This window comes from Triticum aestivum, chromosome 3B (genome assembly GCF_018294505.1).
Source record: "Triticum aestivum cultivar Chinese Spring chromosome 3B, IWGSC CS RefSeq v2.1, whole genome shotgun sequence".
NCBI lineage: Eukaryota > Viridiplantae > Streptophyta > Magnoliopsida > Poales > Poaceae > Triticum > Triticum aestivum.
The window spans coordinates 24,147,381-24,159,918 of NC_057801.1; the positions used below are offsets into that span (position 1 = coordinate 24,147,381).

At 43.3% G+C, this 12,538-nt stretch overlaps 1 protein-coding gene across 1 annotated transcript in view; it reads right to left on the reverse strand.

The window, feature by feature from the left end:
- Positions 1–10,333: 10,333 nt before the first annotated feature.
- The window catches only part of LOC123068339 (NADP-dependent D-sorbitol-6-phosphate dehydrogenase), a 22,044-nt gene continuing 19,839 nt past the window's right edge, over positions 10,334–12,538 (reverse strand). The window contains exon 6 of the mRNA XM_044490912.1: positions 10,334–10,803. Within this exon, the coding sequence (XP_044346847.1) occupies positions 10,553–10,803 (251 nt within the window). The 3' untranslated portion in view covers positions 10,334–10,552. The remainder of the gene's footprint in view (positions 10,804–12,538) is intronic.

Genomic DNA, 12,538 nt, shown 5'->3' on the forward strand with positions numbered 1-12,538 from the left:
GTTCTTCAACTAATGGCCTTACGTACACATCAATGTCATTGCTGGGTTGCTTAGGGCCTTGGATGAGAACTGGCATCATAATGAACTTCCGCTTCATGCACATCCAAGGAGGAAGGTTATACATACATAGAGTCACGGGCCAGGTGCTGTGATTGCTGCTCTGCTCCTTGAAAGGATTAATGCCATCCACGCTTAAAGCAAACCATACGTTCCTTGGGTCACTTGCAAACTCATCCCAGTACTTTCTCTCGATTTTTCTCCACTGCGACCCGTCAGCGGGTGCTCTCAACTTCCCATCTTTCTTACGGTCCTCACTGTGCCATTGCATCAACTTGGCATGCTCTCCGTTTCTGAACAGACGTTTCAACCGTGGTATTATAGGAGCATACCACATCACCTTCGCAGGAACCCTCTTCCTGGGGGATTGCCGTCAACATCACCAGGGTCATATCATCTGATCTTATACCATAATGCACCGCATACCGGGCATGCGTTCAGATCCTTGTACGCACCGCGGTAGAGGATGCAGTCATTAGGACATGCATGTATTTTCTGCACCTCCAATCCTAGAGGGCATATGACCTTCTTTGCTGCGTATGTACTGTCGGGCAATTCGTTATCCTTTGGAAGCTTCTTCTTCAATATTTTCAGTAGCTTCTCAAATCCTTTGTCAGGCACAGCATTCTCTGCCTTCTGCAGCAACTCCAGTACGGTACCGAGCTTTGTGTTGCCATCTTCGCAATTGGGGTACAACCCTTTTTTGTGATCCTCTAACATGCGATCGAACTTCACCTTCTCCTTTTGACTTTCGCATTGCGTCCTTGCATCGACAATGACCCGGCGGAGATCATCATCATCGGGCACATCGTCTGGTTCCTCTTGATCTTCAGCAGCTTCGCCCGTTGCAGCATCATCGTGCACATCGTCTGGTTCCTCTTGATCTTCAGTAGCATCACCGTATTCAGGGGTCACATAGTTGTCATCGTACTCTTCTTCTTCGTTGTCTTCCATCATAACCCCTATTTCTCCGTGCCTCGTCCAAACATTATAGTGTGGCATGAAACCCTTGTAAAGCAGGTGGGTGTGAAGAATTTTCCGGTTAGAGTAAGACTTCGTATTCCCACATATAGGGCATGGACAACACATAAAACCATTCTGCTTGTTTGCCTCAGCCACTTCGAGAAAATCATGCACGCCCTTAATGTACTTGGAGATGTGTCTTTCACCGTACATCCATTGCCGGTTCATCTGCGTGCATTATATATAATTAAGTGTGTCAAAAATCATTACAGAACATCATGAATAGATAATTAAGTGAGCAAATTAATAGAAGTTCATCATCACATTGAAACCAAAGTACATACATAGTTCTCATCTAAGAACATAAAGCTCTGCAGAGCATCTAAATTAATTAAACCATACATTGAAACTATGTAAAACATTTCAATGCAAAAAAAATACGATCATAATCGCAACCAAGGTAACAACTGATCCAACGGCATAATAATACCAAGCCTCGGTATGAATGGCATATTTTCTAATCTTTCTAATCTTCAAGAGCTTTGCATCCATCTTGATCTTGTGATCATCGACGACATTCGCAACATGCAACTCCAATATCATCTTCTCATCCTCAATTTTTCTTATTTTTTCCTTCCAGAAATTGTTTTCTTCTTCAACTAAATTCAACCTCTCGACAATAGGGTCGGTTGGAATTTCCGGTTCAACAACCTCCTAGATAAATAAAATCTATGTCACGTTGGTCGGCATAATTTTCATAAACAATAAATGAACCAATAGTTATGAAAAGATAATATATACCACATCTGAATCATAGACAGGACGAGGGCCGACGGGGGCCGATACCAAAACCATCGCACTATATAAGATGCAATAATAAAAGTAAGAAAATAATACAAGTATCTACCTAAACATACAAGTAAGAATATTTTTTCTTTCAAAAAGAAGATAATAACAAGAGGCTCACCATGGTGGTGCCGGCGATGAGATCGGCGCGGGCGATCGACGGCGGTGAAGACGGAGACAGGACGCGATAGACCGCTAAACCTAGACAAATATTGAGGAAAATGGAGTTTGGAGGTCGAGCTTGGAGAGGAGAAAGTTAAGTAGTGTGGCTCGGGCATTCCATCGAACACCTTGTGTGCATAGGAGGTGAGCTAGAGCACCACAAAGCTCTCCAACGGCCGGGCAGAAAAACAGAGCAGTGAAGTGCTCTGCTCGCGGGTGAGGGGTATATATAGGCAATTCATTGGTCCCGGTTCGTGGCATGAACCGGGACTAAAGGGCAGCCTTTGGTCACGGTTCAAGCCACCAACCGGGACCAATGGTGGTGGTGGGCCAGGAGCGAGGCCCATTGGTCCCGGTTCTTCCCACCAACCGGGACCAAAAGGTCCAGACGAACCGGGACCAATGGCCCACGTGGCCCGGCCGGGCCCCGGGGCTCACGAACCGGGTCCAATTCCCCCATGGGTCCCGGTTCTGGACTGACCCGGGACTAATGGGCTGACCCGGCCTGGACCATTGCCCCCTTTTCTACTAGTGGCCCGAGACTCAGTCGGTATAGTAATCGAGAAGTCAGCCCATGGTCTTTCCTTGTCAGCTTTCTTCAACCAAACCCAACGCGCCCGTAGCGCTTTGTTAAGCAAGTATAGATTTGTTAACCCTAGACCCCCAGCCCATCTGGGTGTGTAGACTTCATCCCAAGCAACCAGGAAACTTCCCCACACCGGCCTCTTTCTTGCCACACCAAAGGAAACCTTTGCATATCTTGACCAGTGCCGCCAAAGTTTTCGCCGGGAGATCAAGTGCCATCATTGTATGAATTGGTATAGCACAAAGGACTGATTGGACTAACAACAAACGGCCACTCTTGGGCAACATGCCCGCCTTCCAAAGTGGGAGGCAATTCGCGACATGATCCACCAGGCCCTGAAGCTGAGATGGCGTGGCCTTCCTTATCGCGAGTAGTATGCCCAAATACTTGCACGGGAACGTCGCGCTCGAGCATCCAAGTGCGGTTGAGACCCACTGTATCACCTCCTGGGAGCAGCGAATTGGAATCACTGCACTCTTGCTCGTATTGACAGCCGGACCCGAAGCTTGCCCAAAAAGGTGCAGAATCGCTCCACAAGTGTTAGTCTCGATCTCATTAGGTTTGAAGAACACTACCACGTCGTCCGCAAACATTGACACCCTTTGATGCCACCGAGTCTAGGTCAAGGGCGCGAGAAGGCCATGCTCTGTGGCAAGTTTAAACATAGCATATAGGGGCCCCATGCAGAGAATGAAGATCATGGGTGCTTTGTTGCATTGTTGGTGTTGTTGAGATTCTAAAAAAAGTACTCATTTCGTTTCAAAATATAAGGTGTATTACTTTTTTGAAAAGCCCAACCTCTTTAAGTTTGATCAAATTTACGAAGAAATATATCAAAATCCATAATATCACATTGGAGTTATTAGATTCATCATGAAATGAATTTCCATATTTTTTTGGCTTAATATTGTGGATGTCGATTTTTGGGGTCTAAACTTGGTCAAAGTTCAAGAAATCTGACTTTCCGAAGAACTAATACCCCTTGTATTTTGGAACTGATGAAATATTCAGTTTGGCGGATGGGGGAGACGGTGAAGTGTGTTTTATGTTTATTTATAATGCGGTTATTTGGTGGGCCTTTCATGGTGTGAATATGTGTTATGCGCTAATCAAATCATACTTTTGTGGGTAAATTTCGGTGACAGTGGCTACACGTACTATATTGGTGCTATAATATCATCACATGGCGGTGCTTCTTTTTTCTAGGTGGTAAGAGGGTGCACGGGGTTGATATGTTTTTCTACACGGTTAGTGTTGATTGATTTGAAAATCGTTGGCCCGATCAAAATCGTAAACCAAATTCAAAATTGAATATCTCAATTGAATAAAAGAGCTTCAAAATTAAGGATTATGATGAATTAAAATAATTAAATGGTAGGGATCCTTGAGAAATTATTGACCCAGGCAAAATCAGGTGACCAAGTGTAGACTGTAAAACTCAATTAATTGTGAGGATTTAATAATTAGGAAGCATAGTGTATAATATAAAATAATAGAATGAGAGCTTTGAGAAATTGTTGACTTGGTCAAAATCAGGTGACCTAATTTAATTTGGACACTTCAATTAATTGTGAGGCCTTTTACCCCTAGGGAGCTTAGTGATATAGTAGATACCAATATGAGGGAGACATGGGAAAGCAATCTATTCCATGCTAAGGTATGAGATGGCTATTTCTCGCCCACTGCCAGACGTAACCCGGTCTTGCCTCTAGGTGTGAGGGAGTGGACTTGCCCATTGCTATAACGCCTCTCGCTTGACTTTTTTTTGCCTTTTCTTCTCTGTGTTTTTGTTATCGCTTTTATGCATTTCTTCACTGATTTTCATTGGCTTTTCTGCGTTTCTTCTTGATTTCTTCTTTTTCTTTTCTTCAGCACATGCGTACTTTATTAATACACATTTGTACATTTTTAGAAAATGTGTGTAACATATTTTTGATATGCATTGAACATTTCCAAATATACAATGTATAGTTGTTTTTTGAAATACTTGTTTTGAACATTTTCTAATACATGTTAAAGATTTTCATATACATATTGAACACTTTTTGTGGGTATGAATTTATTTTTTTTGAATCTAGGCAAACACTTTTTTACATTATATAGACATTATTCAAAATTTCACAAACAAATGTTTACGAAATATGTTATCCCCTCTAATCCAAATTAATTGATGCAGCTTTAGTATGACTTTGTACTAAAGTTGTGTCAATTAATTCGAATCAGGTAGTATTATTTTTGTTTGAAATTTCAGATACCTTTTTCTGGATCACACTTAACATTTTTTCTATATTAGGTGAACATTTTTGACACTGTGTAACAATTTCTAGAAATGTCACATACATTTGTTTTGAAATAGTTGAACAATTTTTGGAAATGCGCACATACATTTTTTGAACGATATGATTTTTAGTGAAATATTAAAAATATTTTTACAGTATATAAACATATTCCTAAATTCCACTATCATTTTTTCCAAGTGTGAAATATTGTTTTGATTATGATGGACATTTTTTTTCATGTGCATCTGACATTTTTCAAATTTGTGCATATACTGTTTAAACGAGCAATTAGTGTTTCTTAAGTTAAGTTTTAAATAAATTTCGTATCCATTTCAGAAATGTAAATTAAATTAATAAAACTAAAAATGAAAAGTAAAACGTGCGTTAGGAGCCGGCCCTCCCTCCCACAATGGGTCAGCCCATTCAGGGGAGGTTTTCTTTTGTCTTGTTATAGGCAAGACAAAGCCCCTCCCTGCTGAGGTATCCAGTACAATATACGGCGGCGCTAGCGGATTGACTTGCGAGCCACAGATAAGTTGTAGCACTGCTAGAAAAAGCATTTTCAAGATGACCCAAGTAACAGAAACTAAAGAGTGTGAACATAATGAACGAGGAGACGAAGATAACCTGAAGAGAGAAAGTGATAAAGCTTTCAGCTAAGAGCCCATGAATTTCTTCAGGCCTCCAACCCAACTGGCTAACGGGCCAATCCAACAGAGTGAACGAAATCGATGAAATTTGACTTGCATACTAGAGTATACCATACTAGATGTACTTCACTACAGCTTTATCCCTCAAAAAAGAAAAAAGATTGACTTCCTGACTTGAGACTACAGATTGACTAGCGGCATCTATATTGTGAAACGTAAGTGCTGATAATAGCACATGCTACAAACTATGAAATTGTACTTCCGTGCTCTTTGTTTGTGCATACTTTTATATATTATTTCACAAGGAACTACTTCATAATATAATTTAAAAATATGATTTAGTATTTAGTTTACACTTTTGTCCTTAAATTTCTTCAATAATGGGGAATTTTCTAGTTAGAAAAAAAACAGGTGCCTGACCATTAGTAAAAGCATAATCAAAATGGAGCCGGGGGTGTGATCCCTTTTGATCGAAGAAGAAAAAGAAAAATGCCGCTTGATTTACAGATAACAAATTAAGTTGATCTTGATATTTAGTTTAGAAATATATATCTTCTGCAAGAGCTTTAGCGAGACTATGTGAAACCGAAAAACCACACCATTTATTTTTAATTAGAAATATTGTAACATGCAGACCGCACTCGACTAATCTTTTTTCATGGTTGCCTGGTCACCATTCAGGCAAGCAGTAGCGGAAGCAGGCCTGCAGGAGCAATTCAAGTGCACGCTTGATGACTTGTCTTTGTCCATTTTTGTTTTATTGTTACACACGGCATGCAGGAGCAATTCAAGGGCACGCTTGATGGCATTGATCGGGTGATCAACGCCCGTGCTATTTATCGCCGGCCTCCGTGCACTTGGGCACTGGGAAGCCATTCTACCAGTAGTTGCAGACGTGGCGGAATGGGCTCAAGGTGGACATCCCGCAGCTCTTGCCGGTTGCAGCACACTGGTCGACCTTGTCCACGCAGTGGCACATCGTTGGGGTGTGACCTGGTGCACAGAGCAATGCTTCTCCGCCGGCTTCTACTCCTCTGCCCCATTCTTCTCCGCCGTCGCCGCTATGCTCACTTGGTGATCACCTTTGGCTTTGAGGACGTTATCCTTATGGTCGCCGACGATGGTGTAAGTGGACTTCGGCCTCGGGTCGCCGAAGTACTGGTCTCACAAGACGTGGCGGAATGGGTTTGAGATGGACGGCACACACGTCGACCTCGTCCAGACAGGTGCAGATAGGTGGCAAGGGCTTGGTGCATATGGTCTGGTCGCAGCAATCCAATGGCCTCGAAGCCGCCCCCGTTCCTACTTGATCTGCAAGCTCTCAACGAGCTGACGGTTGTGAGCATGCTCTATAAGAGCATGTCCCCAAGTGCCACCCACAGGACCACTTTCTTTGCGCCGGCACTGTAAAAGAGGCAAGAAAAAGGGCTCAACCATGCCCCTCAAGCGCCCCCAAGACCTCATACTAGCGCCGGCAAAACCAGCCCAAACCCAGCGCGCTGGGGGGCTCCTGGGTGCGCCGGCGGAAGCAACGGCCAATCCTACTCTTCCATGCATTCTTTTTTCTGGCCCACCCAATCACTTTTTGCCCAACGATTCTTCTGAGGACGCCAACGACTGGTTTTTTTTAAAACACCAAGGAAAACTTAGTTATCCATTATTTTGAACGTAAGCAGAGATGCGAAGACTTAAACGAGTTGTTGTAGGGATAAGATGTGATAGGCCAAGTAAGGAGAAGACGTGGCCGGCCAATTGGCTTGAAATAATAACATGAGGTAAACATGGGAAAGAAATATAATACTCCCCCTGTCCGGAAATACTTGTCGGAGAAATGCAGAAAAATGAATGTATTTAGAACTAAAATACATCTAGATACATTCATTCCTCTGACGAGTATTTCCGGACAGAGGGAGTACATGCTATGTATCTCATGGCTATTTCTCGCCCGTAGCGAGACATAACTCGGTCACGCATCCAGGTGCGAGGGAGTGTGCCCGCCCAGTACTCTAGAGCCTTTGGCTTGAGCTTTTTTCTTTTTCTTTGTCATCTCTGTGCTTTTTATTATCGGTTTTCTGTGTTTCTTCACTTGTTTTCTTCGGTCGATAGGTTTTTCTGTGTTTGTTCACAGATTTTTTTTGTTTTTCCCCTTTCTATTATACACCTTGTACATTTTTAGGAAAAATGTGTAACATGTTTTGCATACACGTTGAATATTTTTCAAATATATGATGTATATTTTTTCAAATATTTGTTTTGAATATTTTTCAAAATACATCTAAAAGATTTTCCAGATAAATGTTGAACATTTGTTTCGTGGCATGAAACATTTTTAAAACTAGGCCAACTTTTTCTTTATGCATTGTAATAAAAAGTTTACAAAATTAGATGAACAATTTTTAAATTTATTAACAACTTTTAGAAGTATTGATGTAACTTTTACGAATGGCAATTAACATTTTTATACAATGGGAATTATTTTTACATTGGGTAAATATTTTATAAACATGCCACGTACATTTTGTTGAAACGGGTGAACAGTTTTTTTAAATGTCACGGACATTTTTCAAACGATTCATTTTTTGAATTACGCAAACTTTGTTTTACATTGTATAAACACTGTTTTAATGTCACTATATTTTATTTCCAATTTGAAATATGTTTTGAATATGATGAACATTTGTTTGAATGCAAGCAACATTTATAATTGTGTGAGAATTGCGTTTACAATGCAAGAACATTTTTACATAAGCAATTATTTTTTAAGATTGAAATAACATACGTATCCTTTTCTAAAATATAAATTAAAGAAATAAAACAAAAATAGAAAAAAATATGCACTAGGAGCAAGCCCTCCTTCCCATGAAGGCTCGGCCCATTTAGGAGGGGTGGGGAATGCTTGAGGCGAGGGTTTATTTCATCTTGCTGTAAGTGGGAGGAAGCCCCTCCTTGCTGAGGTATGATGTACAATGTACGGTGGCGCTAGGGGATTGGCTAGCGAGCCACCGGCAAGTAGCTGCCCTGCTAGAAAACCATTTTGAAGATGGCACAGACAGCAGAAGGTGAAGTATGCAAACTGAAGGAAGAGATGAAGAGAAGCTGAACAGAGAAAGTGATATGGCTTTCAGCTAAGAGCCTAGGGACCTCTCCAGGCTTCAAACCGGCGGGTCAAATCCAGTAGAGCGAAATAAATCAAAAAAAAAATTTGAAAAACTTGCCAGTTGATTCGTGCACAAAGCGGGCGAGCTGCACAAATCTTAAAAAGGAAATCAACAGCCACTGATTTGACTGACATTCCTGACCATTAGCGAAGGTGCAACGAAAATTATGATTTGGGTGTGACCCCTTTTGATCAATAAAGAAAATAAATTTGTCGCTTGATTTAGAGAGATAACATTATATTTATTTTAGAAACTAGCAAAGTGCCCTTGCATTGCAGCGGATCCAAAATAGACTAATGCATTTTCACAAACTTGAAAGAAAACCACCCTGTTTTTTGGGTATATATATATCACTAAAAGTATGTGAGGTTTTGCCCAAAATTTATTCCTCATATATGTTTGGATGAGATGGGGGAGGGACGGGGATGTCTGGAGAGACTAAAGGGTTCTCTGCAAATGTAGAATTGTAGACCAATCACTAGTAGAAAAAGGACATGATGTTCACCTCATTAGTTCCGGTTCGTTTACGGCCCGGGACTAGGGTAACAATTAGTTCCGGTTCCAACGGCTAGGGGCACGGGCATCATTAGTCTAGAGGCACAACTTTAGTCCCGGTTTGTGTCACGAACCGGGACTAAAGAGCTCCTATATAAACCCTTCATCTAGCCCGAGCTCTCTGTTATTTCCCTTTACTCTCTGTTCTTCTCCACTTGCTCGAGCTCATCCTCCATTTTTGCCAAAATTTGTCAAGATTTGAAGGCACCCCATCCATCCAAGTGTACACAAAAGGTTAGCAACTTTGTCCCTTAATCTCTCATTGGTAAATTAGCTCTTGCAATGGTCTATAAGTATAGTGATTTGTGAGTTTTAGTTTGGGAGTATTTATATGTGGGAGTTTATTTGATTTATATGCAATTTGAGCTCAAATTTACTTCTTGCATGTGTAGGTGTGGTTTACTTAGTGCCTTTCCGTCCCCGTCCTAACAACCGTCGATTGCCCGCACCGTCCCGTCGCCGGCACCACCTTGATGAGCCTCTTGTTCTTATCCTTTTTATATAAAGAAAATCATGTTTGTGTGATTTAGATTGTTACTTGTATAATTTTCTTACCCGTACGTTGCTTGTTATACATAGTGGCATGGTTTTGATATCCGTCCCCGTTGGCCCTCGTCGGTTTATGATTCGGATGTGGTATATTCTCTTTTATAACTATTTGTTGCATTTCGTGTGTATGACAAGTTATGCCCATCAAGTTGATCAAGTTGACATGGATATTTTTATCTAGGAGGTATGTGAACTGGAAATAGCAACTGAATCTCTTGTCGAGAAGTTAAATTTAGTTGAAAAAGAAAATGAGTATTTGAAAGAAAAATTGAAATGAATTGAAGAAGAGAAGATGAATCTGGAGTTGTATGTTGCCGATATCGTCGACGATCACAAGATCAAGATTGATCCAATGCGCTTGAAGATTAGAAAGATTAAAAAATATGTCATTAATAATGAGGCTTGGTATTATTATGTTGTTGGATTAATTGTTACCTTAGTTACGATCTTGATCGCATTTGTTGTTGCATTTAAATGCTTTAGCTAGAGAGTTTGTATGTTATTTTATGAGAGTAAGTGTGTATGAACTTGTATTAATTTGGTCTTTTCGGTGTTGTGTAATGAAGATGAGCCGACAATGGATGTACGATGACCGATGCTCTCCTCAGTTCATTAATGGCGTGCATACTTTTCTACTTTGTTCGGCGTCCGTCTTGGGGTCTTTCCCAATGTCTCTTCAATATTCATAAATAAGCTTGTCCTCGGCCGCTGTGTATGCCTTGGTCCACTTGCTCTTCTGCTTCGGCTTCACCCCGATGGCTTGGTTGGTGAGCTCGTCCTCGAACAAAGTCTCCCCTTCGATGTCGCACTCATCATCTTGCTCTTGCCCGTAGTCCTCCGGAAACTCGTGGCCGAGCGGGAAGCCGTCCAGGTCCAGGCCGACCTGATCATGCATGAAGGCCGCCTGATCTTGATCAAACGTGGACGGCGTGAACGCCCCTCGGTCGTCCTGGCTTTGTGTTTCGTCGGGATCGTAGCCAGCCCCAGCGGCACCGCTAGCGACTGGCGCACCACCCTCGAAGATCATGTTCTGCATGTAGTCGTCGTCGTCGGAGGCCGGTATTTCGTCGAACAGGTTGTGTGCGCCCCGGCAGCACGGCGGCTGGCATTTGCGTCGCACGTTTCCTCGCGCCTCTGGATGACGAGCCACCGGTATGGCGTTGAGGTCGATGGGCGCGGGCGCGGGCGTGGAAGGCGCCACCACGCTCACCTCGGGAGAGCACTCCCCGTAGAGGCGGGAGGCCTGCGGGTAGACGTGGAAGCCGTGCATCGGGGTGCAAGCCGACGCGCGGGGCGAGTCGGGCAGCACCATCTGAGGGAACGCAGATGAGCCAGTGCTGGCCGCGGCCACAGCGGCGTTGACGAGGCCGTGCTGGCTAGGGCTTAACCGTAGCATATAGAGCGCCTCCCTCGCTGCCGCCGCGACGCGGGCGTTGGTGACCTCCTGCTGCGCGGCTACGGCCGCCGCGATGGCTTCATCCCTTGCGTCCTCCGCGTGCCTCCAACCCTTCCTCTTGGCCGACTCCCTTGCCGCTGTTCGGGCGTCAACGTCTTCTTCGGCTTCGGCGCGACGACGGTCTTCTGGGTGGCGCGAGGCTTGCCTTTGTCGGAGGGGGCGGTCGTCATGCCCGGCGAGGCGAGGCCGGCGGCGGCGTCGAGGTCGTCGTCCATGGCGTGGGAGCGGAAGCGCGCGGTCGGGAGAGTTTTTAGGGGAAATGGTGAAGGCTGCCACCGACCAACGGGCCCGGGGAAGGAGAAGGCGCGCGCGCGTCTGTCTCCTGTCTGCGCCGATGCAAATCCGGCTAAAAAATGTGCCGGAAATGGGTCGGCAGGCGGACGAAAAGCGGACACACGTCCGTTTGGATCGGCGCGTTGGACCGATTTTTATGTCCGCGCCGACCCAAACGAACACCAGCGGACGAAATGGATCGCCCCGTTGGAGTGGATGGTCTCCTGATTGATCTCGAATAGTGGCCATGGTCTTGGTCGGAGCTTGGTTCCATCATACACTGGTGGAAAAACAGGCTTCCGTCCAGCCCCATAAGTCGCGAAGCTGTAGGAACCGCGACTAATGGGACCTTTAGTCGCGGTTCTGGAGGTGAACCGCGACCAAAGGCCTGGGCCCAGGGCGCTCGGTGGCCAGCTGGCGCACGTGAGGGTCTTTAGTCGCGGTTGGCCAGGACAACTGCGACTAAAGGCCTTCGGGCACCTTTAGTCACGGTTTGCCAGGCCAACCGCAACTAAAGCCCCTCCCCTATATATACCCATCCAGCAGCCAACACTTAGCCATTTGGAGCCATTCTCTTCACAAGTGGGTGTAGGTTTGCTTTTGGTTCCTCTTATGCACATAAGGTGTTTGATGAAATGCCCCAAGAGCACATAAGGTTTTTGATATATTATTTGTATTTTTAGAATTTTGAATTGAATTAGTTTTATTTTTCTGAATTTTTTGATATATTATTTGTATTTTTAACATTTTGAATTGAATTAGTTTTATTTTTCTTAATTTTTTGATATATTATTTGTATTTTTAGAATTTTGAATTGAATTAGTTTTTTTTTCTGAATTTTTTGATATAATATTTGTGTTTTTAACATATTGAATTGAATTAGTTATATTTTTCTGAATTTTTTGATATATTATTTGTATTTTTAAGATTTTCAAAAAGAAAAAGTATTTGGAAAATACCTTTAGTCGCGGTTGGCCTGCCCAACCGCGACTAAAGGTGGTTGC